Raw genomic sequence first — 24749 nt, forward strand, 5'->3', positions numbered from 1 at the left:
ACTTTATGTAGAATCGTGAGCAGTGTGACATCTATAAATTCTGACTGATACAAGTGTTGTCTGTAGGGATTCAGCTATCACCAGCAGCGTTAGCATTGGTGACCTGGTAAAAGTGAAAGTTGCAAATAAAAAGTGATCTGATTTTGATATGCTTGGTGGTAGTTGTATTCCTGGAAATTTCAAATTAAAATACTCTATTTTTTGTTTGTTTTTTCTCATTTTTTATTTTAAATACTCCATTTTTTAAATGTAAAATTGAAGTGAATTCTTGTTTAAATAATTGCTAAGTAGGTTTTTTTGTCTTTAGGAATGTAGGAAGGACATGGTATAATTCTGTGTTGGGTAGAACTGTCCACATTGAAAGATATATAGTCTTTCTAGGCATAATATCTTTTAATCAATACAATAACAGAAATACCTCTGCAGATTTTTAGAATGTCGTATGTAGGGTGATACTCCACCTGCTGAACACCACAGAAGTATTTTTTCCTGAAGTAAAAATTCTGATGTTAACTCATTTATGAACTAATAAGTCACGGATACTTACCTGGATTAGAAATTTGTTCTGTACATTGCATTCAAGTTAAGATGTTTATCAAAGATTACACTAATGAACCATCAAGATTTTCAAGGATGTTTTAGGTATTTTGGGAAGGAAATATTTAGTTGTCCTGTATATTGAAACACTTTAATCCAATACTTTATGGGATTTTTAAAGAAAATAGGTTTCACATATTCAGCACACAAATGTTCACTCCCAACCCCTACCAGTTTCTTTTCAAGTTATTTTGGTTGTTCAACCTAGAGACCTTGGAATCAGTCTTTGACTCCTGTTTTTTCCATACTTGATGTTAATCCACTATAAAATCTTTTTGCCTCTTCTTTCAGAATACATTGAGGTTTCTGCTACTTAGTACTGTTCCCACTGCTTTCACCCTAAGTCCTAGCCACTATAGTGCTGTTGGATCACTGTCATTGCCAAAACTTTCTCTTTTGCCCTTGCCCCCTTCAGCTGTTCTTACCTAGTGTCCAGATGATATTTTTAAGCCAGATCATATCTTGCCTCCTTAAAACCTTTGAGTATTTGTCTCACTCAAAATAAAAGTCCAAGTCCTTACTGTGGTTTGCAAGCCTCTGCCTGACCTGCCTTTTTCATTATGTCTGTGACCTTACCTCCTATTATAAGTTCACAATCCTTTATCTGTAAGTTTTGGAGCCAGAAAGGTAATAAAGTTAGTAAGTAATATACCCAGTGAGGCCTGGAGCAGCATTTGGTACTGAAAGACAGTATCATTTCTGCAGGGAACCATTGTTACTCACATGGAGCAAAAGATAAAGACCAAATAGCCATAGCCACAAATAGTTCAGAACAGGGTTTGTTACTAGATGAATTTTGTTTCCTATCTTAGAAAAACTTGTGTGTTGAGAGTTTTTGGGATTTTGGAGTTGCACATAAGGGATTATGGATTTCTACTTTTCATCTTCTTCATTGGCATTTTTCTTGTTTCTCAAATGTTCCAGGCATTTTCTGCTGCTTAGGGCATTTTGTTCTTGATGTTTGCTCTCTCTGGAATGCTATTTCACCAGGTACTCTCAGCTTACATCCTCATGTTCATTTAAATCTTCAGTCAGATGTCAACTCAGTTTCCAGGCTGAGCTTCCTATCCTACTCCCTACGTGGTTTTTCTCAGTAATACTTATCATCATCTGACACGGACTATAGTTTATGTTTTATTTTTTTGTGTTTATTCTATTCTCCCTACTGTAATGTAGACCCTTTGAGGCTACGTTGGTCTTTGTTCACTGCTTATCTCCAGTGTCTAGAACAATATGAATCAAGTATAGGTGTTTCATAAATATGTTTTGTATGACCGACCTTTTTACTTTTTGGGGCCCTCTGGATCTAAATAATTTGAATTTATTTAATTGTAGCATTTTCTTTTTGTACCTGTGACCTCTGTTATTTAAATTATTACTATATTAGAAAGTATGTCATTAGTTAGTTTTATCTTGCAGATTCTTGTAAAGATACCTTTAGGTATAGTTTAATAAGTTTGACTTATTTTACAGCATGTGTTACATACTTGGGTAAAGTTTTAAAGAATAGTACTGGTAGCATAAAAGGGTATGGGTGTAAGAAACCCTTTTCCCCTCATTTCTGCCATTTCTTAAAGAGTTACTCTTTAGAGTTACTACTTTAAGAGCTATTTAAAGAGTTACTACACTGGAAGAATTAATACGTTTTGTGCTTTTATTCAGCTCATCTTGTGGTAAAAGGAGTTTGCTCAGGCAATGAATTATGTCAGATTAGGAATAGGTCTTGACTGATCTACAGATATGCAGTATTGATGGAAAAAGGATCCCTACTTAGAATAGTTTCTCTGGAGTGAGTATAACTGCCTTTATTAAAATGTTTCTATTTCTTGTAACAATTTCCTAATTGTATAGTTTATAGGCAAGCAATAAACAGCAAGATGTTTGAGGTGGATATGAAAATTGCTGCAATGCATGTAAAAAGAAAGCAACTCCATCAACTACTACCTAATCATGTGCTTCAGAAAAAGAAAAAGGTAAATTTAGAAAGTACTTACAAAAGCATTACTAACATAATGTTTTATGCATCTGGACTATCATTATTTCAGAATTTAGGCTCAGTTAATAAGTCATATTTTAAATAGATGACAGCTTTTTAAAAATCTGTTTCATGGAGCAGTTTCATTATGTGAAATCTGACTCTAATCAGTTTTCTTGCACACAGTTGCTTTAGATTTTAGAAGGATTAGTGGTGATGCTTCATATCCTTACTTTGTATATACCCGTATTCTCTTTTAGGACTTTTTATTCTTATTCACTTAAAAATCCCACACCAGTATTTAATTTTCTTTCCTTTAAAAAGTAAACTAAATTAAATTAGTAAGGAAATATGTGGGTCAAGTAAATTATGTGAGACTTTTAAAAAATGAAAGTCGCTTTTTTTGGTGAATGTAAAAAATATAACATGTATATTAAAAACTAAAAGTTGCTGAGTGTAAAGGAGGTCATGAACAGAGGTCACTGAGTTAATATTTTGCATTACATTGTTCTAGTGTTAGTGCTTCCTTTTGAATAACTTAGAGCCATTTTTTCCTTATTTGGACTTTAGTGAGCATATTGGAATTTTAGTGGACAGATACAAATTACATTTTTTTCTTTAAGTGATTTCAAAAATAGATGGTTTATTCTTATAATGGAATACTTCACAGTATGCAGCAGTGAAAATAAATGAACTACAACTGCATATACTACTAATATGTTGAATAAAAAAGGCACATGTATGTATGTATCACTTGATACTTCCATATAAAGTTTACAAGTTTAAAAACTTAAAAAACAATGTATTTAGGAGAGAATATGAAATAAAAGTATATGTTACAGAATGACAACTACTGCATTCAGGAAAATGGCTGGTTGTCTGCGATTGGGGTTGGGAGGAAAGGAATGAAATTAATACACAAAAGACTTTAATTTTATAATATTTTGTTTCTTAAAACAGAATATATTATGATACAAAAGCATTGAAGTTAATTAAAGGCAAGGACTCTGGAGTGGACTGCCTTGTTCAAATTCAGCCTCTACTGTTTCCTACCTGTGAAATTTGAGCAAGTTACATGGCAAACATCTTATTCTTGATTTGTCTCATCCCTAAAATTGTGGCAATATTTTTACCTATTTTATTAGGTATTTCATGAGGATTAAATGAGCCAATACATAAATACATGTAAATGGTGGTTTAGACTAGCTCCTGGCACATAATAAATGCTCATATTGGCTTTTGTTATCACCATCATTGTTATTCACAACTTGGAGATAGGTAGATAGATGGGGAGGGGTCTAAAATCAGTTTTTAAGGTTTAAACATGATGTTATTCTAATTTTTTTTTTTTTTTTTGAGACGGAGTCTCACTCTGTTGCCCAGGCTGGAGTGCCGTGGCACAATTTCGGCTCACTGCAAGCTCCGCCTCCTGGGTTCACGCCATTCTCCTGCCTCAGCCTCCTGAGTAGCTGGGACTACAGGTGCCTGCCACCACACCCAGCTAATTTTTTGTATTTTTAGTAGAGACGGGGTTTCACCGTGTTAGCCAGGATGGTCTCGATCTCCTGGCCTCGTGATCCGCCTGCCTCAGCCTTCCAAAGTGCTGGGATTACAGGTGTGAGCCACAGCACCCGGCCAAAAATTTTCTTCTTAACCTAATGGTTTACTAAAAATTTAGTTAATAAAAATTGACACAAATGTACCATTCTCAATGTACTATTTATACACAGACTGTTCAGTGCATGTTTCCACATATTTATTGTAAAATTTTCCATCAAGCAGTTTTATTTTAAAATTAAAGTATCTCAGCTAGAGCTTAGCCTCAGGAAAACAAAACTAAAATATCAAGTTAAACACTTGCTTTCTAATTGTCCTTTAGTGTTGTATTATTAATAGGTTAAATCAATTGTACTTAAATGTAAATTTATCACATACAGAAAATATAAACATTTTGGACCCGGGAATGGTGGCTCATGCTTGTAATCCCAGTGACTTGTGAGGCTGCAGTAGGAGGATCCTTTGAGGCTGGGAGTTCAAGACCATCCTGGGCAACACAGCAAGACTCCGTCTCTAAAAAAAAAAATTTTTTGAGAATGGTGGCTGCGCCTTATAGTCCTAGCTACTTGAGAGGCTGAGGTGGGAAGATCATGTGTGCCCAATAGTTCAAGGCTGCAGTGAACTTATGATTATGCCATTGCACTTCAGTCTGAGTGACAGAACGAGACCCTGTCTCTTACAAAATAATAATTTTTTAAAAAAAGTATATAAACGCTTTATGTTTTCAGAAGTGAAAGTAGATTATGTTCTTTAGAACTTGGCTATTTCTTATGAATATTTAATTCATAATCAAATAGCTATTTAATAAACAGCTATTTGTAACAGATAATTAGATTTCTCAGAATCATATATTCAGATTACCTTTTTAAACTCTTAGTATTTCCATGACAATATTGATATTTGGAACCATCTTGTGTACATTTTAAGTAAATTTGAATATAAGATGTTTTATTATTTCTTTAAATATAGTCATCTAGAATATAAAGAGAATCATTAATGATTGGAAATTTGTTTTTTGGTCCAAAAATTCTATCAGATGAGGTAACTATAATTTCACAGCAAACCTACTTTTAACATTTTATTTATACACAGACTGTTCAGTGCCTGTTACCACATACATATTTTTAAAAGGTTTTTGATTAAACTTGCTATTTTGTGACCTGCCTTTTTTTGTGTTAACATATCGTGACCATCTATCCAAATTACATTTTTAGTGGCTGTTTAATATCTCTTTATATAGCTACAGTATGATTAAATCTACCCTGTATTTGAGATCATTTAGATTATTTCTAAGTTTGCATTAGTCAAATAGCACTTTCTTGCTTAATAACAAGTGTCTAGGAGTCAAGATCTATGAATGTTTTGTTTGGACTCTCATAAATAGCTTCCTTTTATTAACTGCTTTTTGCAAAGCACTGTACGAGTCCTTTTTATATTTAATATTCCACCAACCCATGGGTATTGTCTTTAGTAGCAGAAACTGAGGGGTTGAGAACCTTGCCCTGGGTTATGTAGTATGAGCTGTGAATTGGACCTAGGTCTGACTGCAAAGTATGTGTGTGTGTTTCTTTCTGTAGTATGTTCTTTGTTTTATTTATCTTTTATTAAAAATTATGATAGAATATCTATGACTATTTGGCTTTGAGGTCTCTTGCTACCAAACTTGATGTGGATATAGAAGCAAACAAAGCAAAGTAACTTAATGCTGTTTTGTGTTTAGACCAACCAGATAAACTTTCACAGTTTATCCCCAACAGTGGCCTGTTAACTCACAGCTTTTGGCCACTTAGTGAGGCAGGTAGGCAGGTAACTGTAGAACTGAATATAATTTACTTACTGAATAAATCCTCATATCTAGTGGAGAGTAAGATTGGTAGCATTGTTGAATAGAAGAGATACTCATTTATAATACTAGGTACTTCTATTTCACGACTGACTTCATAAGCAAATGGCATTACTCTCTCTTCCTCTCCTTTCTACCAAATCTCATCTTCCCCATTTGATCAATTTTCATTCATGTACATAAGTGATATGTCTAGTGCTAAATCAAAGATAAGAATATTTTGTTATTTGGGGAACTAGAAAGCAGAGAATGCAGGCACATGTATAAGGAATGTATTTTTGTCAACAGTATAAATTATTTTCATTAAAATGTTTCTGTAGGTAAGTGAACACAGGCTAAACATTCTGGAAAAAAAAATTAAGCTGAATGTAATATTACAGTAGTACCAAATAGCGAAAATTTAAACTCTGTTACTAGAAAGCAACTTTAATTCCATGAAACCATCCATAGTTTTTGGTTTTTCTGCATTATTTGTTTTGGGGTGCTTTGATTTTTAAGGAGGACCAACATTAGGATTTGTATATTATGTTTAGTTTTCAGAAAGTTATTTCTGCTTTTCTTTTCACAGGATAATTTACAGTATTAAGCATGCCATTTAAAAAATTCTGAATTGCAATTAGAGCACTGAAGTCTCTTGCTTTTGAGAGAGGCTCTTTTTATTGACAAATAGTAAGGAGTGGCAATAAGTGACACTTTTTGAAATTAAAAAAATTTTATATTTATTGTAGGATAATTAGAAATCTATATGTAAACAAAATCACTTCTAGTCCCACTTTCCAGAGTCGTTGTAGTCCCATGTTTATTGTTGAGACATTTCTTTCTTGTGTGTGTATATTTTTAGAGTTCTCTGATTTGAGATTCTTGTGTTTTTATATTATAGTGTTTTTAATTTGTGTTGTATCTTACAGTCAGTATGTACATTTAATACGGCATTTCTTTCTCCCTTTTTCTCCCACATAAGAACTATATTTAATGTGGATGCCTTCTTAGAAGAAAGTACTTGACTCCCAAATCGTTGCCTTTTAGAGTCAGCATGGCACATCTAACTTTCGTAGATTTAGTGATCTGTGCTTTTCAGTAAAAATCATATATGTTAACTAAAAGGTTTCCATGTTTCAACATTTGGATGAAATAAAGATATATTTGATAAAATGTTTTATTGTTTGCAGCATTCAACAGAAGGTGTCAAATTGACAGCTCTCAATGACAGCAGCCTCGACTTGTCTATGGACAGTGATAACAGCATGTCTGTGCCTTCACCTACTAGTGCTACGAAGACCAGTCCATTGAACAGTTCTGGCAGCTCTCAGGGGTAAGGAAAAAGAGGGAAACAGAAGTAGAGGGGCTGTTTGCTAAATCAATCAGATACATTCTCTTTTTGCTATTAAAGTCATCTATTTAGAATGTTAATTCATTCCATCTACTAATTTTTTTTTAAATAGCAATTTAATTCCCAGGTTTGGGGATAGTACTTTTTGGTTTTGTCTTGTCATACTTAACATTTTATTTTTGAGACTGATAATGTCTTCAGTCAGATGTGAATGAATGTTAGCACATAACCCCTCCAAATTCATGTATTTAGATAGCTACTGCTACAGTGCACTGTATGGTGTGCTGATGAGAACAGACAAAAGGAACAAAACCACCTTTCTGTCCTAGAGCTGCTTATACCTTTGTAACAGGGAATGTGTCTATGATAGTTAGGGAAACCTGTTGTAGAAGAGCTAGATATCTGTCTAACATTTACAGCAGTTAAAATTTTAAAAATTTATTATTATTTTGAGAAATGGGGTCTGGCTGTGTTGTTTAGGCTGGCCTTGAGTTCCTGGATTTAAGCGATCCTCCTACTTCAACCTTCTGAGTAGCTGAGACTACAGGCGCATGCCACTGCCCTGGGTATGAAGCAGTGAAAAATTTTCAGCCAGGTGCAGTGACTCACACCTGTAATCCCAACACTTGGGGAGGCTGAGGTGTTAGGATCACTTGAGGCCAGGAGTTCAAGACCAGCCTGGGCAACGTAGTGAGACTCCCATCTCTAGAAAAAAGTAAAAGAATTAGGTGTGGTGGTATGCACCTGTAGTCGTGGCCACTCAGGAGGCTGAGGTGGGAGGATTGCTTGAACCTGCAAGGTTGAGACTACAGTGAGCTGTGATCCCACTGCTGCACCCCAGCCTGGGCAACCAGAGTGAGACCCTGTCTTTTTTTTTTTTTTTTTTTTTGAGCTTATTCTTTTTTTTTTTTTTTTTTTTAATTTATTTTTTTATTGATAATTCTTGGGTGTTTCTCACAGAGGGGGATTTGGCAGGGTCATGGGACAATAGTGGAGGGAAGGTCAGCAGATAAACAAGTGAACAAAGGTCTCTGGTTTTCCTAGGCAGAGGACCCTGCGGCCTTCCGCAGTGTTTGTGTCCCTGGTTACTTGAGATTAGGGAGTGGTGATGACTCTTAACAAGCATGCTGCCTTCAAGCATCTGTTTAACAAAGCACATCTTGCACCACCCTTAATCCATTTAACCCTGAGTGGACACAGCACATGTTTCAGAGAGCACAGGGTTGGGGGTAAGGTCACAGATCAACAGGATCCCAAGGCAGAAGAATTTTTCTTAGTACAGAACAAAATGAAAAGTCTCCTATGTCTACTTCTTTCTACACAGACACGGCAACCATCCGATTTCTCAATCTTTTCCCCACCTTTCCCGCCTTTCTATTCCACAAAGCCGCCATTGTCATCCTGGCCCGTTCTCAATGAGCTGTTGGGCACACCTCCCAGATGGGGTGGTGGCCGGGCAGAGGGGCTCCTCACTTCCCAGTAGGGGCGGCCGGGCAGAGGCGCCCCTCACCTCCTGGACGGGGCGGCTGGCCGGGCAGGGGGCTGACCCCCCCCACCTCCCTCCCGGACGGGGCGGCTGGCCGGGCAGAGGGGCTCTTCACTTCCCAGTAGGGGCGGCCGGGCAGAGGTGCCCCTCACCTCCCGGACGGGGCGGCTGGCCGGGCGGGGGGCTGACCCCCCCACCTCCCTCCCGGACGGTTTGGCTGGCTGGGCAGAGGGGCTCCTCACTTCCCATTAGGGGTGGCCGGGCAGAGGCGCCCCTCAACTCCCGGACGGGGTGGCTGGCCGGGCGGGGGGGCTGACCCCCTCCACCTCCCTCCTGGATGGGGCGGCTGGCCAGGCGGGGGGCTGACCCCCCCACCTCCCTCCCGGACGGGGTGGCTGGCCGGGCAGAGGGGCTCCTCACTTCCCAGTAGGGGCGGCCGGGCAGAGGCACCCCTCACCTCCCGGACGGGGCGGCTGGCCGGGCGGGGGGCTGACCCCCCCCCACCTCCCTCCCGGACGGGGCGGCTGGCCGGGCGGGGGGCTGACCCCCCCCCCACCTCCCTCCCGGATGGGGCGGCTGGCCGGGCGGGGGGGCTGATCCCCCCCACCTCCCTCCCGGACGGGGTGGCTGGCCGGGCAGAGGGGCTCCTCACTTCCCAGTAGGGGCGGCCGGGCAGAGGCACCCCTCACCTCCCGGACGGGGCGGCTGGCCGGGCGGGGGGCTGACCCCCCCACCTCCCTCCTGGACGGGGCGGCTGGCCGGGCGGGGGGGCTGATCCCCCCCACCTCCCTCCCGGACGGGGTGGCTGGCCGGGCAGAGGGGCTCCTCACTTCCCAGTAGGGGCAGCCGGGCAGAGGCGCCCCTCACCTCCCAGACGGGGCGGCTGGCCGGGTGGGGGGCTGACCCCCCCACCTCCCTCCCGGACGGGGTGGCTGGCCGGGCGGGGGGCTGACCCCCCCCACCTCCCTCCCAGATGGGGCGGCTGGCCGGGCGGGGGGGCTGACCCCCCACCTCCCTCCCGGACGGGGTGGCTGGCCGGGCAGAGGGGCTCCTCACTACCCAGTAGGGGCGGCCGGGCAGAGGCGCCCCTCACCTCCCGGACAGGGCGGCTGGCCGGGCGGGGGGCTGACCCCCCCACCTCCCTCCCGGACAGGGCGGCTGGCCGGGCGGGGGGCTGACCCCCCCCCATCTCCCTCCTGGACGGGGCGGCTGGCTGGGTGGGGGGGCTGACCCCCCCACCTCCCTCCCGGACGGGGTGGCTGGCCGGGCAGAGAGGCTCCTCACTACCCAGTAGGGGCGGCCGGGCAGAGGCGCCCCTCACCTCCCGGACGGGGCGGCTGGCCGGGCGGGGGGCTGACCCCCCCACCTCCCTCCCGGACGGGGCGACTGGCCGGGCGGGGGGCTGACCCCCCCCACCTCCCTCCCGGACGGGGCGGCTGGCCGGGCGGGGGGCTAACCCCCCCACCTCCCTCCCGGACGGGGTGGCTGCCGGGCGGAGACGCTCCTCACTTCCCAGATGGGGTGGCTGCCGGGCGGAGAGGCTCCTCACTTCTCAGACGGGGCGGCTGCCGGGTGGAGGGGCTCCTCACTTCTCAGACGGGGTGGTTGCCAGGCAGAGGGTCTCCTCACTTCTCAGACGGGGCGGCCGGGCAGAGACGCTCCTCACCTCCCAGATGGGGTCGCGGCCGGGCAGAGGCGCTCCTCACTTTCTAGATGTGATGGCGGCCGGGAAGAGGTGCTCCTCACTTCCTAGATGGGATGGCGGCCAGGCGGAGACGCTCCTCACTTTCCAGACTGGGCAGCCAGGCAGAGGGGCTCCTCACATCCCAGACGATGGGCAGCCAGGCAGAGACACTCCTCACTTCCCAGACGGGGTGGCGGCCGGGCAGAGGCGGCAATCTTGGCACTTTGGGAGGCCAAGGCAGGCGGCTGGGAGGTGGAGGTTGTAGCGAGCCGGGATCACGCCACTGCACTCCAGCCTGGACACCATTGAGCACTGAGTGAACGAGACTCCGTCTGCAATCCCGGCACCTCGGGAGGCCGAGGCTGGCAGATCACTCGCGGTTAGGGGCTGGAGACCGGCCCGGCCAACACAGCGAAAAAAAAAAAAAAAAAATTTTGAGTCTTGCTCTGTCACCCAGGCTGGAGTACAATGGCGCGATCTCGGCTCACTGCGACTTCCGCCTCCCAGGTTCAAGCGACTCTCCTGCCTCAGCCTCCGGAGTAGCTTGGATTACCGTCACCTGCCATCATGCCCGGCTGATTACTGTATTTTTGTGGAGACGGGGTTTCACCATGTTGGCCAGGCTGGTCTTGAATTCCTGACCTCAGGTGATCTGCCCGCCCTGGCCTCCCCAAAGTGCCAGGATTCCAGGCATGAGCCACCACGCCTGGCCTGTATTACAATTTAACCAATGGCAGAAGTGCGGGTTGGGGAGGATTCCCTGGATGAGTGTGAAATAGAAAATGCTGAGGTGTCGTGGATGTGTTTTTTTCTTTCTTTTGGACTTCATGTGTATATGTTTTTAGGCAAATCATGCATAATCCAAAGACTTCAGGCCTGAATATGTCCTGTAAGTGTTATCATTTTAAAAGTTTTTTTTTTTAAGTGAAGAAACTAACATTTTAATAAGAATTTTGGGATCTGTGAAAGTCTGTGTCCTTTGAGTTTGTGCACAAATATAAAATGTGTACAACTGTACTAAATAATTTCACAAATTTAGTTTTGAAGTTGAGTTTCTTGAAGTAATACTAAGTAACTTCTGTAAATAAAACTTCTGGGTTTTTAGAATACGGTTGTATATTTGCTCAACAAGCAGTGAGTGTTTATTATGTACTAGGCACCTTGCTAGCCATTTCAGGCTTTCTTCGGCATCTGTGGTTGTTCTCTGGCCAACTATCCTTTTCTTTTTAGTCATTTAATATTTGTGCCCTTGAGGGCTCTCTCATTATTCTTTTGTCTGTTTATCCCCTCTTGATATTGTCCCTGAGTGGTAACACCTGCTCTGTTGACTACATTTACATTCATGTACCAATGATATCCATAGCTTTAATAAGTTGACTGCTCCGTGGTTCCCTGTGGATGTCATGTAAGTACCAAAAATAACAAGTCTTCCAAGTGTTGCCTACCTCCTCATGGTGTCATCATTCACCAGTTTCAGAGTGTGGGTGATAGCTCTGAGAGAGAGACACACACACACACACACACACACACACACACACACACAGACACAGATAGAGACAGAGAGAGAAACCAGAGGACTTTTCTGCTTTTGTTTTTCTTTTAGGAGGTAATAAAACCGTGAATTTATTTAAATGCTAATGTGTAGGATTTACTTGAGACAGGAAAGTTGGATGGGAGAGTAAAGGAGTATGATGATTTGAGTTTCTTGAGATGACAGGAGTTAGTGAGATTTATAACATAGCTTGGGCTTTTTTATATAATAAGGAATAATTTCTTTGTATAGGAAAGAATAGAGGTTAATTATAGAAATAGGTGTGTCTCTTTAATATTTATACTTAGAATTTGGGGTAATACTTGGCTAGTGGCTTTTGGTTGGTTGTTAAGTAGGAAGGTCATTTGAGATTGGCATGAGAAAGAGAAAATGAGAGAGAAACTTCGGGGGAGTAAAGAGGGTTTAAAATAAGTTATTTTAAAAGTAAGATATTGAAATAATCCCCTTGTCACTTAAAGGTCTTTAACTGGGCCACTGGATGGGCTTTTAGGGTTTTATAAAACTCTTATACTTTGTATACAGAAGTTTATTTCTGTTTTCTGTTTCTCAGAACATTTTCTCATTCATAACTTTTTTTTTTTTTTAAATAATATAGGTTTGTTTTTTTTTTCTTGTAGAGACGAGGGCTCACTGTGTTGTCCGGGCTAGTTTCAGACTTGAGCTCAAGCAATCCTTCCACCTTGCCTCCCAGAGTGCTAGGATTACAGGCGTGAGCCACCATGCCTGGCCTCTTATTAATAACTTTTTAAAGGATTTTTGTTCGAAAAAATCCTTCAGTTAAGTCTCTTAGCCAAAATTAGCTAAGAATAGATCTTTTAGAACCACTCTGGCGATATAGTAGCCAGCTGCCATATGTGACAATTTAAATTTAATTAAAATTAAGTAGTTTCTCACTAGTCATATTTTAAGTGCAGAGTAGCTATGTTTTAATAGTGGCTACCATGTCCAGTAGCAGATATAGAACATTCTGTCATCTCAGGAAGTAACATTAGACAGTGCTGCTTTAGAAGGTTTGTGTACTATTTACTGTTGTTATACTTTATCCAATAAAGTCAGTTGCTAAATTGTATGTATAGGAAGTAAAACCAAAGAATCATTTACTTTACAAAATAACTTCTGTATATGTTATAGATTATTGTATTTTATTTTTTTATTTTTCTACTCTTAAATTTTGAGACAATTTTTAATTTTTTTTTTTTAGCAGAAACAGTCCTGCTCCAGCTGTAACAGCAGCATCTGTGACCAACATACAGGCTACTGAAGTTTCTGTGCCACAAGTAAATTCCAGTGAAAGCTCAGGGGGTAAGGAGATTGGGTTTGTCAGGTTTGAGAATTCTTACATTATATTTGGTTTAGCCTTCATTTTGAAAAGTGGGTTTGTTTAGTAGTTGAAATTCAGTTTTTTAAATGCCAGTTTATTTTTTGCATGTAAAGTTATTCATGAAATCAAATTCAGAGAAACAAAAACTTACAACTTGATACTGATTTGGTTATTTTAATTTGTATATACTCATATATTTGCTGCTTAGGTACATCGAGTGAAAGCATTCCTCAAACTGCCACACAACCAGCCATTTCTCCACCACCAAAGCCTACGGTCTCCAGAGTTGTTTCTTCAACACGTCTGGTAAACCCACCACCTAGATCTTCAGGAAATGCAGCAACTTCAGGAAATGCAGCAACAAAAATACCTACTCCTATAGTAGGAGTCAAGAGGACATCCTCACCTCATAAAGAAGAGAGTCCCAAGAAAACCAAAACAGAAGAGGTATATATATGAAAAACATATTAGTTAGCCATGGCAACACCAACTGCCTATTTTTAAATCCAGTGGAAGAAAAGTTTATGAACCAAAATAGAGAAGGATCAAGGAACAAAGCTTTTAGAAAATTTTAGGTGTGTCTGTAGTGCTTTAGTGCTGTAGTTTCTCTTCACCTTTCCCATTCTTCTCAGTAACTACCTCTGCTATAAAGCTATGCCCTCTCATTTAAACTTCTTTAGTGTGTGTAGTTAGCAGGTATTGTCTACAACAGAATTTAACACGAAATTACATGTATTCTTAACTTATTATTCTCTAATGACTACCTTTTATTTGTACTGATTTTTTGATGGTCCTTTGGACAGTTTTTTGCTTCTGTGATCCAAAAGGAGTTTTGGAGTTTCTCTACTGTACTTGGTGTTATAGGACCATCAAATACCAGAGGTTCTCAGGGACTTCTTACTGAATGATAAGTGCATGCAGCCAGATTAGTTTTTGAACCTTAAATGGTTAGCTCTCTAACCCTTAAAGAAACTTTCTAGCATCATTTGCATTTTTGTTTCTTAACTCCTGGGCACAGGCGATCCTTCTGCCTCCCAGGTAGCTAGACCCACAGGTGCATGCCACCATTTCCAGCTTAATTTTTTGTTTTTTGTTTTGAGACAGGGGCTGGCTCTTTTGCCCAGGTTGGAGTGCAGTGGAGCAATCTCAGCTCACTGCAACCTCTGCCTCCCGGGCTCAAGCAATCCTCCCACCTCAGCCTCCCAAGTAGCTGGGACTACAGGTGCACACCACCATGCCTGCCTAATTTTAAAAAAGATTTTTTTGTAAAGACAGAGTCTTGCTATGTTATCCAGGCTTGTCTCCAGCTCCTGGGCTCAAGCGATCCTCCTGTCTTGGTCTCCCAAAGTGTTGAGGTCACAGGAACCACTATGCTTTGCAAGCTGGTATTAACCTTTTATACTACCTGGTTTACAATTGTTACAGTCTTAGTTTTGGGAAAACCATTAAAACTGTACATTGATTTCGTATGAGTCTTAAAATAGAGGTAGTCTTGTTACACAATTTTATTTCTCCCTCGAGTCACTTTCATGTTGTTTTCCAATCAGTGAGGCATTTGCAATTGCCCCAGAGATGACAGTCTAAAAGCACCAATTTCATTGTGATTTTTTTTTTTGCTAAGAATGTATTTAGTAATTTACTTACTACAACACAATTTCTTTAGAGTGGAAAAAAAACCCCTCTAGATTTCTCATGGATTCTGTTATGTTTTGATTAAGAATGGTGAAAAATTATTTTATTATTTTATTATTTAGCTTATTCTCTGAAGACTTTTTCTTTCTTTTTTTTTTGGAAATAGCTGCTATTAACTAAAAGTAATCTGATGAATTTTGTCACTCTTAAGATGGTAAATGAGAATGAAAAACGGGTATTGTATAGTACTTTAAATCCCCCAGATTACTTACGATGCCTAATACAATGTAAATGCTGTTTAAATTATTGTTATGATGTATTTTTTAATTTGTGTCATTTTTATTGTTGTATTATTTTTTATTTTTCTAAGTATTTTTGATCCATGGTTGGTTGAATTCGCAGATGCGGATTCCACAGATATGGAGGGCCCACTGTAAATAATCATAACTTAGAAGATGTGTTCTGAAAACTCATCTGTGTCTGTGTAATTATCTCTTAGGGCAGTGATTTTCATCGTTGGTTGTACAACAGAATTAGTTTTTGGGGTTTTTTTGTTGTGGTTGTTTTTCAATAAAGATTTTAGGGCTTTCTCCAAACCGAATCAGAGATCTTCTAGAAGTTAGGCCTGGAGATCCTATTAAGAGCCCTGCTGCCACATGATTGGGTTGTGCAGCAGCTAAAGAATATACTCAATTTTTGTATCAATTACACATTCAGACTACTGATACTGGTTTGAAGTTGTCAGGGCATTTCAGAATTCAAATTTCTTTTGACATTAGTAAAGTGTATTTAAGCATAATTCTATGCATTTAACATTTGGTTTTCTTTATGTTAAAAATGGCACCCTAAGAGCTCTAAATAAGTTTGTACTAGTGCAGTATTTTGCAATTTTGTTTGCACTTACCTTGGTAGAATAACACTTGTGTTTCTTGTCTGGTTTAGAAAAGCAATAAGAATACAGAATTTTTAAACTTAAGTATGGAAAATTAAAAATACATATAAAAGAGTCATTTTATGTACCTGTGTACCCATCACACAGCTTCTGTTATAATTAACTCTCAGCCAATCTTTGTAATCTTAATTCTTTCAGCCTTTTTCATTTTCTCTTGCCATTGAATTACTTAAAAGCAAAATCCGAACATGTTTCATTAGAATCTTAAAAATCATATCTAAGAATGAAAGCATTAACAGTAAAATTAGCCTACTCACAAAAATTAACAATTTATTAATATCATCAAACATCTAGTCAGTGCTCAAATGGCCCCTGATTGTTTCATTGATTTTTTAAAAAATAGGCTGTTTGTTTAAATCTGGAAGCAGAAAAAGATCCCTGTGTTGCAATTGTTTGATACCTCTAAGTGTCCTTTAAAATATAGATTCCCTCCTCCATCCCTCCCCCACTTTTCCCTGTAATTTTTTTTTTTTTTTTTTTTGGTATATGTTTTCTCAGTCTGGATTTTGCTTACAGTATTTCTACGGAGTTGATTAATAGAACCATAGCATTTTAAGAAGATAAGGGGTATTAGGTTATTCCATGGGCTAATCTCATTTCCTACCAGAAGAACTTGCTGTTTAGTGGCTTTTCCAGTTACAGATCTAGTTACAGTTAGAGGCAGGATTAGAACCCAGGCCTAAATCTCATGGTGCTTTAGTCAAAAGAAATTTGCTGTAGTAGAAGTAATCCTGATTTTGAAGCCCTTCTTAATTGGGTCTTTTATTCTCTGCTAATGAGTACTTGGTATTAGAAATTTTAGCAAAGCAGAAAGAAATACTGGCCTCACTCAGTAATGCACTAACGTGTATATAGATAGGAAAGTTTTAGATACTCTGAGGTAGTTTAGTTCTGCTTAATGGTCATCATATCCTAAGGTTTTTCAAATAAATATAAATGGTAATGTAAAATAAAAATCGAAAATGTTTGCTCTATTTCCTGGATTATAGCTAAATTAACCTCTCTCTCTCTCTCTCTCTCTCTCTCTATATATATATATATATATACACACACATATATATATATATGTGTATATATGTATATATTTAAAACTTTCTGTATGGAAAATTTCAAACATGTCATAAGTATAATGAACTGTCATGTTTGCATCACCTAGCTTCAACAGTTAACAACTCACAGCCAGCCTTGTTTTATCTACATACCCACATCACTGCCTTCCCCATTGTTTTGAAGCAAACCCCAGGCATAACAACCAAAAATATTTCTTTGTATATCTAAAAATAAGGACTTCTATAAAATATAAGTACTGTATATTTGTCACGCAAATATTAATAATCCATAGTTTTACATATCAGTCAGTATTCAGATTTGGCCAATTGTGACACATTACTGTTTTTAAAGTTTGCATATTTGCAGGGTACAAATAAAGTCCTTATTGGAATTGATCGATACTGTATTAAATCTCTTCTAAGCTATAAGCTTTCTATGCCTGTTTTAAAAGTCACATTTAAAATTAAATTTTAATTCTGCTGAGAAAATAGTGTCAAAATAGTTCTTAAGACCCAAGCAAGGCATTTCTCAAGTCTTGTATTCTGTAGGATGTTAGTAGGTCGTACCAAGAGCAAGGATTCTCTGGTTAAGCTTGGGAAAATTAAAGTGGAGTTCTTCTTGATAGAATTTATTAGAACCTTTTATGTGCCACTCTGTGTGAATTGCCCAGAATGGGGGTGATACTATGCCAAGTTCCTAAAGTTGTATGATCAGGAACTCTTTTTTTTTTTTTCTTTTCCTTACAAAATATATTTCTATGAACTCTTAGTGGTTTTGGAAATGTACTTTAGGTGGTGATCTGCAGTGACAGTTTTCCTAATGCTCTTTTTAATTTTATTAGCTACTGAAGCCAAATTTAATCTGATAAAAACATTTTAAAAGAGGAACCAGTTATCTATTTTAAGGCTGTAGTTGATCTTACAGGTTTAATTATTTTATAGTTTTAAAGTTTATAAAGTAAAGCATTGATTGGCAAATAATCTAAATTTTTCATTTTAGAGAATAAAGCTTTTTTTTTTAAAAACAGGATGAAACAAGTGAAGATGCTAACTGTCTTGCTTTGAGTGGACATGATAAAACAGAAGCAAAGGTATACTAATTTAGCCTTTAGAATACATACACAATTAAGAGTACAGAAGATGTAATAGAAATGTCTCTAAAATATTGTATTTTTGTGCTATAGGTTTTAGATTTTTTTAGTATTGTTTATTACTGTTAATTATGTAATGCTGAACACTGAAGGGAATATTGTGATGAGTGAAACACATTCTGTGCCTTTAAAGGAGCTTATAATTAAGTAGACAAGATAAATCATGAATGTAATTAATTACATTATCAAAGAAAAAGTAATTGAGGGCTGGGGGCCACGGGGCAAGAAAAGTAAGATGTTATTTCTGACTGCAGAAATAGCAGTACATGTCTTCATTGAAGAAAGAAGTAGCATTTGAAGTGGTCCTCAAAGGATACATAGGATTTTTGATAGTCCGGGCTGAGATCATGATCTGTCTCTTTGGGTTGAGAATTTGTTATGATTATAGAAGCAGTTTTTGGCATAAGGTTTTGGCTAGAACCTGGGGTACATGGGGCTTGAATGAGGTGTAGATGGGGTGGAAGAAATTTTTTTTTCCCCAAAATGTAAAAGACTCATTTTTTCCCCTAGAAATTGAAATCTATTGAAGGCTTTTAACTTTCTTTCCTTGTGGAAAAATTGGAAATTCTCCCCCTTCTCCCAAATTATCCAGATTTCTATGATGGATATTTTAACAAAACTCTCTTAGGTTTTGTGTGTGCCCTCATAATGCCCTTGCTTTATAATTTTGATTCACTTTGTAAACCAAGAAAAAAATATGTGTATCATTATGTAATCTACAAAATTATTAATGGCTTCATAGAATGCTGTCTTAAGGCTATGATTATTTTTATCCAACCAATTTCCTATCCATAGCAATTATTTCCATTTAAAAAAGAAAGTTGTGCTTTCCTGCTGTAATATTGGTTACAGCTAAATACCATATCTGCCATTCATTCATGTTTATTTACTTAGCATAAATTAATGGAAGAAGAATTATTGAGGAAAATAGTATGCTTTATCTTAAAGTTTGGTATACATCACCAAGTTGTCCTCCAGGAAGGCTGCATGTCTTCCATTCCTACTTCTTACATCTTATTTACCTTTTTTAATTTCATAGGAGAAAACAATATTTCATTTTTTTTGGTATAGTTTCATTGAAATTGAAGTTTTTATATTTTTCTTTTCTTTTTTGTCCTTTTTTTGTTTTTTTTTTGAGATGGAGTCTTGCTGGAGTGCAGTGGGACAATCTCGGCTCACTGCAACCTCTGCCTCCTAGGTTCAAGCAATTCTCCTGCCTCAGCCTCCCGAGTAGCTGGGATTACAGGCACCCGCCACCATGCCTGGCTAATTTTGTATTTTTAGTAGAGATGGGGTTTCACCATGTTGGCCAGGCTGGTCTTGAACTCCTGATGTCATGATCTCCCCACCTCGGCCTCCCAAAGTGCTAGGATTACAGGTGTGAGCCACCACGTCTGGCCTATATTTTTATTTTCATTTATTTGTGTAGATATTATTTTCTTTTGTGTACTGCTTTTAAAAAGTTTAGAGTGATGGCATGACATACTTTACCCTGTGTTTTCTGATGAGTAGAATCAGTGCACTGATTACTAGAGAGGGGTAAAGAGACCATAAGGAGGGAGAAATCTTTTTTAGACATATTTTCTACTTTTAATTAAAGGTGTGAGGTTATTTTATTTAGTAGTATTGAATAAGTTTTTTTTTTTTTTTTTTTCCTCCCACAAAGCTAAGAACTGTCCTTGGGTTTATGCTCTGTTATTGTCTGGGCAACATTTCATGATGTGCCTATGTGTGTTTTTAATTATTGTTTGCTTAAAATGTCCCAAGTTGGAGCTGGTTGGAAAGTCATGAGCTAGTTTGACCCATGCCTTATAAGATTTAAGTAGGCAAATAGAAATTTATTAATATCTGAAATGGTGAAATAACCTACAACATCTACTGACTAGATGTTTTTGTAATGTAGTCACATCTTTCTCTTGATCCCTCCTGTCTTCCAGTTTGTCTTCTTTATTAGCCACCAAACCCAGTTATGTTCTTTTATTCTTTTTTAAGTCTCTTTTCCCCCTTCCCCATCCTCTTTGTCTCACAGGAACAACTTGATACAGAGACAAGTACAACTCAATCAGAAACTATTCAGACAGCGGCTTCTCTGTTGGCCTCTCAGGTACTAAGTGCAAAAAGCAAGGAGAATTTTGTAAATGTCCTTAAGATTAGTGTGGTATATTGAATTAAAGTGAGAGTTCGTAGAAGACTATTAAAATTAATCTTTCTGAAAGTAATTACTTGCTAGCCTATAAACGTATTTATTGTAGTTTTAAGGCAGGGCCCTGGATTTGACGGAACCGTTCTCTGGGACTGTTTCGATGTTAACCCATCCCCTTATATTAATATATTATTTGATACTGCAAATCATTTAAATTCTCACTAGTCATTTACACAGGGTTCATATGTAGGTTTTATTTGTAGGTCAAAAGTGAAATTCAAACTAGGAATGAACTAAAAAACATTCTTCGTGGATTTCTTTTGCAAAGGCTAATATATTTTTATTTTAAAAATGTATTTCTGCCTTATTTTTCCTCTACTGATTTCAGTTAGTTATTTAATATAGCCCATAGCTCTTCAGAATTACGTTTTCATTTGTCCTAGCAATTCTACTTGTGACAGACCCTCACATACAGAATACAGTAGGCATCTGGAATCTTTTTTCATTGATTTGTGAACCTTCATTTTGTTGAATAATTTTTTTCTTGAATCCTTTCACATGAATGAACCCTAACGTCTAGCTCAAATTCTGACACAAAGTAGATATATTCTTTAATAGATGATAAAACTGGTTAATGTCTACAAAGTAACTGAGATAACAACTGCTGCTGTACTGATATGATACTATGTACTATGATGATATTTTGCTGCTCCTGTGCAGCTCCGAGTTATTTTAACGTGATCATTTAAACATGTGCTTTTGCTAGATGTTAACTTTTATTGACTCTAAAGATATATAAATATTATGTTTAGTTTCTGAAATACCTTTTCCATAATCTAATAAAACTTTAGGGGGAGTAACTAACATCAGGAAGTATGCTTAATATTGATACGTGGACAAACTTGTTTATCAGTCGTAAACTGTCCTGTGATTGTGATTGCATGTTTTTTGGTTTGCCACATACTCTCGGGACTTATTTTCATAGTTTTGTCTTACTGAATTTATCCCTGTAGTAATTAGTACCCATGGGTATTTGCCTTTTAGATATTTTTATGAGTGAGTAGAATTTTCTTTCTAATGAAAGGATTCATAGAGCCATAGAGAGAAAAATCACCCAGTTATGTAAGAAGAATGATTATGTTGATTTAAAAAAAAATTCATTCCTATCTTTGGTAATGTTAGGGGCATACTTATTTCTGGGGAGGTGATAATATTGTGGCTATACCTAACAAAGAGTTCTTATTGTTTTGAGATAAATCTGGAAATATTTATAGATGAAATGATAAGATCTCTAGGATTTGCTTCAGAATAACACAAGGTGAATTGAAAGTGGGAGGACAGTGGCTTTTATTTGATAATTGATGAAGCTGGGTAATGAATACATGGGGATGCATTATACAGTGCTCTCTACTTTGTGTATGTTTGGAATTTTCCATAATAAAACTTTTAAAGATCCATCTCTGTATTTTTTTAGTGTTAAAGAAAGCTTGTGATTTAATCTAATTAATATGAAAATAATCTACCTAAAATTTAGGATGATTAAATTATTGCCTAGCTGTATAGATTTAATTGTTTAATTTACAGTGTCAGAAAATAATAAATTTACTGCTGCTTCTGTATATAAAATGAGCTTTGAGTATTCTCCCACTTGGGGGTGCTCCAATACTAGTTAATATTATAGCTATTAGTGTTGTAATAAGTGAATACAGTTTAGCAGTAACTTAAGCATTATATGATAGGTGATTCTTAGAGGAACAATTTTAAAAACTATTTGAAATTACTTAGGAGTTTTTAAAATATTGTTAAAATATACCTATTTGAAAATTCCTTTGTTGAACACATTATTTGTTGAACAAATAATGTGATAGTCATATTTACATTCCATTTTGACAACATTATAGAGTTTTTAAATTTGTAATACTTTTCTTCTTATAAGGTTTCTTAGGAAGTAAAGCAATGGAAAATACATCTCATTGTTAAATTATGGTGCTTTGAACAATGTTGTGTTCTTTGCTTTCATTCTCAGAAAACATCCAGTACAGACCTTTCTGATATCCCTGCTCTCCCTGCAAATCCTATTCCTGTTATCAAGAATTCAATAAAACTGAGATTGAATCGGTAAAAACAACCTCAGGGGTCCATAAACAATATCTGCCAACTCAACCTGTTGTCTTCAAATGCTAAACAAGGAGAATGGAGGGTACAAGACTAGACATGACTGAAATGGATTTGGGTTTTTTGGTGACCTCCCTTACTGGGCTAATCAGCACTTGATCGGAAGTCCAGGTTAGTATGTGAAGCCAGGAGTACTATTATTATTGTGTTAGCAACAGTTGCATTAACTATTTCAAAAATTACTGCCTTTAAAAAAAACAACCTCAAGCTATATTTGTATTCATAATTGACATCTGGATTGGGTTTATGTTTGATGCATTGTTTGGAAAATTTGCAATACAAACTGGCATAAGAATTACTTATTCTGATGATGCACTTTTATGTATTTTTCATTAGAAAGTAGAACTAATTTTAGATTTTCAGCTTGATGGATTTTCAGTTTTTCCTGAAGAATTTTCTTCACCATTAGTCTTCAAATTGGATACTGTTGTGCAGTGGTGTACTGTTATACTTCAGAGAAAGAGTAAGAGTACATCTAGTTCAGTTCCTATGAGGTAGCTGTAACCCTTAAAAATGAAACGTCTACTCTAGGGTACATTTGACATTGAAAGAATAGTTAGGAAATAACTTGGTTTTGATAGGGTCATGATTAAGAAATGATATATTGGTTTTATTTATGGAATTGTTTTATAGTGCATACAAATCAGCGATCAGCCAGCAAATATTTTTCTTTGAGCTTGTGAAAGCTCTGTGTTCTTTTGCCTTCAATCTGTTGTCTTCAAAACAAACAAACAAAAAAAGCTTCTTGCGCCTTTCCCTCCCCTCTTTTCTTCCTTTTTCTTTTTGCTTGTATGCACAAGGTAGGACTTACTTCGTAAGAAACAAAATGCCAGTATTTTCTTAAGCCATGATGTGAAACCAATGACCCTGTGACCACATGGCACAGAACACTAAATTTTGGTCCCATGGCTGAAACTTGAGGGTGACTAAAAGTAATGCCTGTGAAACATGATATCTATCTGGGATGGCCATTTGATCTCTAAAAGGAATTTTGTACACTCCACAGAACTCCTATCTATAGTAAAATTGATTTTCAGTTTTAAATATGGGCAAAAAGGCATTTTCTCCAAGATTTTAAAACTAATTCTTATTTTTAAATGGTTTACCAAAATTTGTCAGTACATTTTACGTGTAGAAGCATTTTAAAAATCATTTCTAGCAAGCACTTGACATCTAGTCAGCTCTCTACTCCTTTATTTTGTTTTATCAAAAGATTAAGAGCTCCTTTCTTTGAATAAAATAATTTCTCATAATTAAGCAGTAGAAGATCTATCTTCACAAAGTATGAGGGATGCCAGATGTTGATAAACTTACTCTTTCTTAATCTGGACAAAGTCAACTTAACAGATTTTTCTGATGAGCATGTTTTATGAATCCTCCATTGTGCTCCATTCTATCACGTGCATTTTTCATGTTAAACTGCAATTACTTAATCTCTTCCCCTATCCTTCTAAATTAATTTTCTGAAGTTGGAGTGTAGTCTTTTCCCCCTTAGGCTATGCATTAATCGAAGCTTTCTTTTCACCATGACTTTATAATGTCTAGTAAACAATATTTCTACTTCCCACATCTTTGCTTTACACAGTCACCTTGCCCTTCCTTCCACCACCGAAGAAAAAAGATGGTCATACTAACAGGTGAAATGTACAAGGTGTCTGTGTGTTTTGTGTAGCTTCAGAGTTAGATTGAAATTACCAGGCACAGATTTAGTCTTGTCATTTTGTTTACACATTGGGGAAAACAATTCAGTTTATTAAACGTTTCATGTAACTGCACCCAAGTTTTGCCAAGCTGGAAACTTGGACCTTTTCTGTGTAGTGACTTTTTAATTATAGTTTTCATAACCTGGAGATCAGACTGTTGCTTTCGCATGATGTATGTAGTGTCTCATGACTGGAGTTTGCTTTGTTTTATAGTATCTGTACTCCTTGTATTTTTCAAGAGCTATTTTGTAAACAGATGATGTATTTCTCCATTGAAAACACAATAAAAAAAAAACAGCACAATCTCACAGTTGCCTGATTTCTTTTGACTACTACTTTTTTCCAGTAATCATAAGTTTATAGTATGATTCTAAGTGAGGATTTGCAAAAGAATTTGGTTACATTAGAAAAGATTCGTTTCTGGTTAACTTCAGCCATTGGCAGCAGCCTTGTATTTATAGCTCAGATAATAATTAGGTGTTTGTTTTTCATATAATTGATCTTTAGGGAGGAAAACATTAATATAGTTACTATTAATTCAATTTTAGCTCTTCCGTCCTCTAAAGTGTTCTGTGTCTGTAGACACCATATGTTATCTG

At 38.1% G+C, this 24749-nt stretch overlaps 1 protein-coding gene across 4 annotated transcripts in view; it reads left to right on the plus strand.

Annotated features, from left to right (window-relative positions):
- PAPOLA (poly(A) polymerase alpha) overlaps positions 1-24458 on the plus strand; it is a 67421-nt gene extending 42963 nt beyond the window's left edge. For 2 of the 4 annotated variants that reach the window (XM_003314514.5, XM_063793118.1), the window contains 7 exons: positions 2449-2570; positions 7142-7284; positions 13226-13326; positions 13554-13792; positions 18007-18069; positions 20159-20233; positions 22299-24458. In XM_003314514.5, the coding sequence (XP_003314562.1) occupies positions 2449-2570; positions 7142-7284; positions 13226-13326; positions 13554-13792; positions 18007-18069; positions 20159-20233; positions 22299-22394 (839 nt within the window). In that variant the 3' untranslated portion in view covers positions 22395-24458. The remainder of the gene's footprint in view (positions 1-2448; positions 2571-7141; positions 7285-13225; positions 13327-13553; positions 13793-18006; positions 18070-20158; positions 20234-22298) is intronic. The other 2 variants (XM_009428421.4, XM_009428422.4) reach the window with 2 other exon arrangements.
- Positions 24459-24749: the final 291 nt, after the last annotated feature.

This window comes from Pan troglodytes, chromosome 15 (assembly GCF_028858775.2).
Source record: "Pan troglodytes isolate AG18354 chromosome 15, NHGRI_mPanTro3-v2.0_pri, whole genome shotgun sequence".
NCBI lineage: Eukaryota > Metazoa > Chordata > Mammalia > Primates > Hominidae > Pan > Pan troglodytes.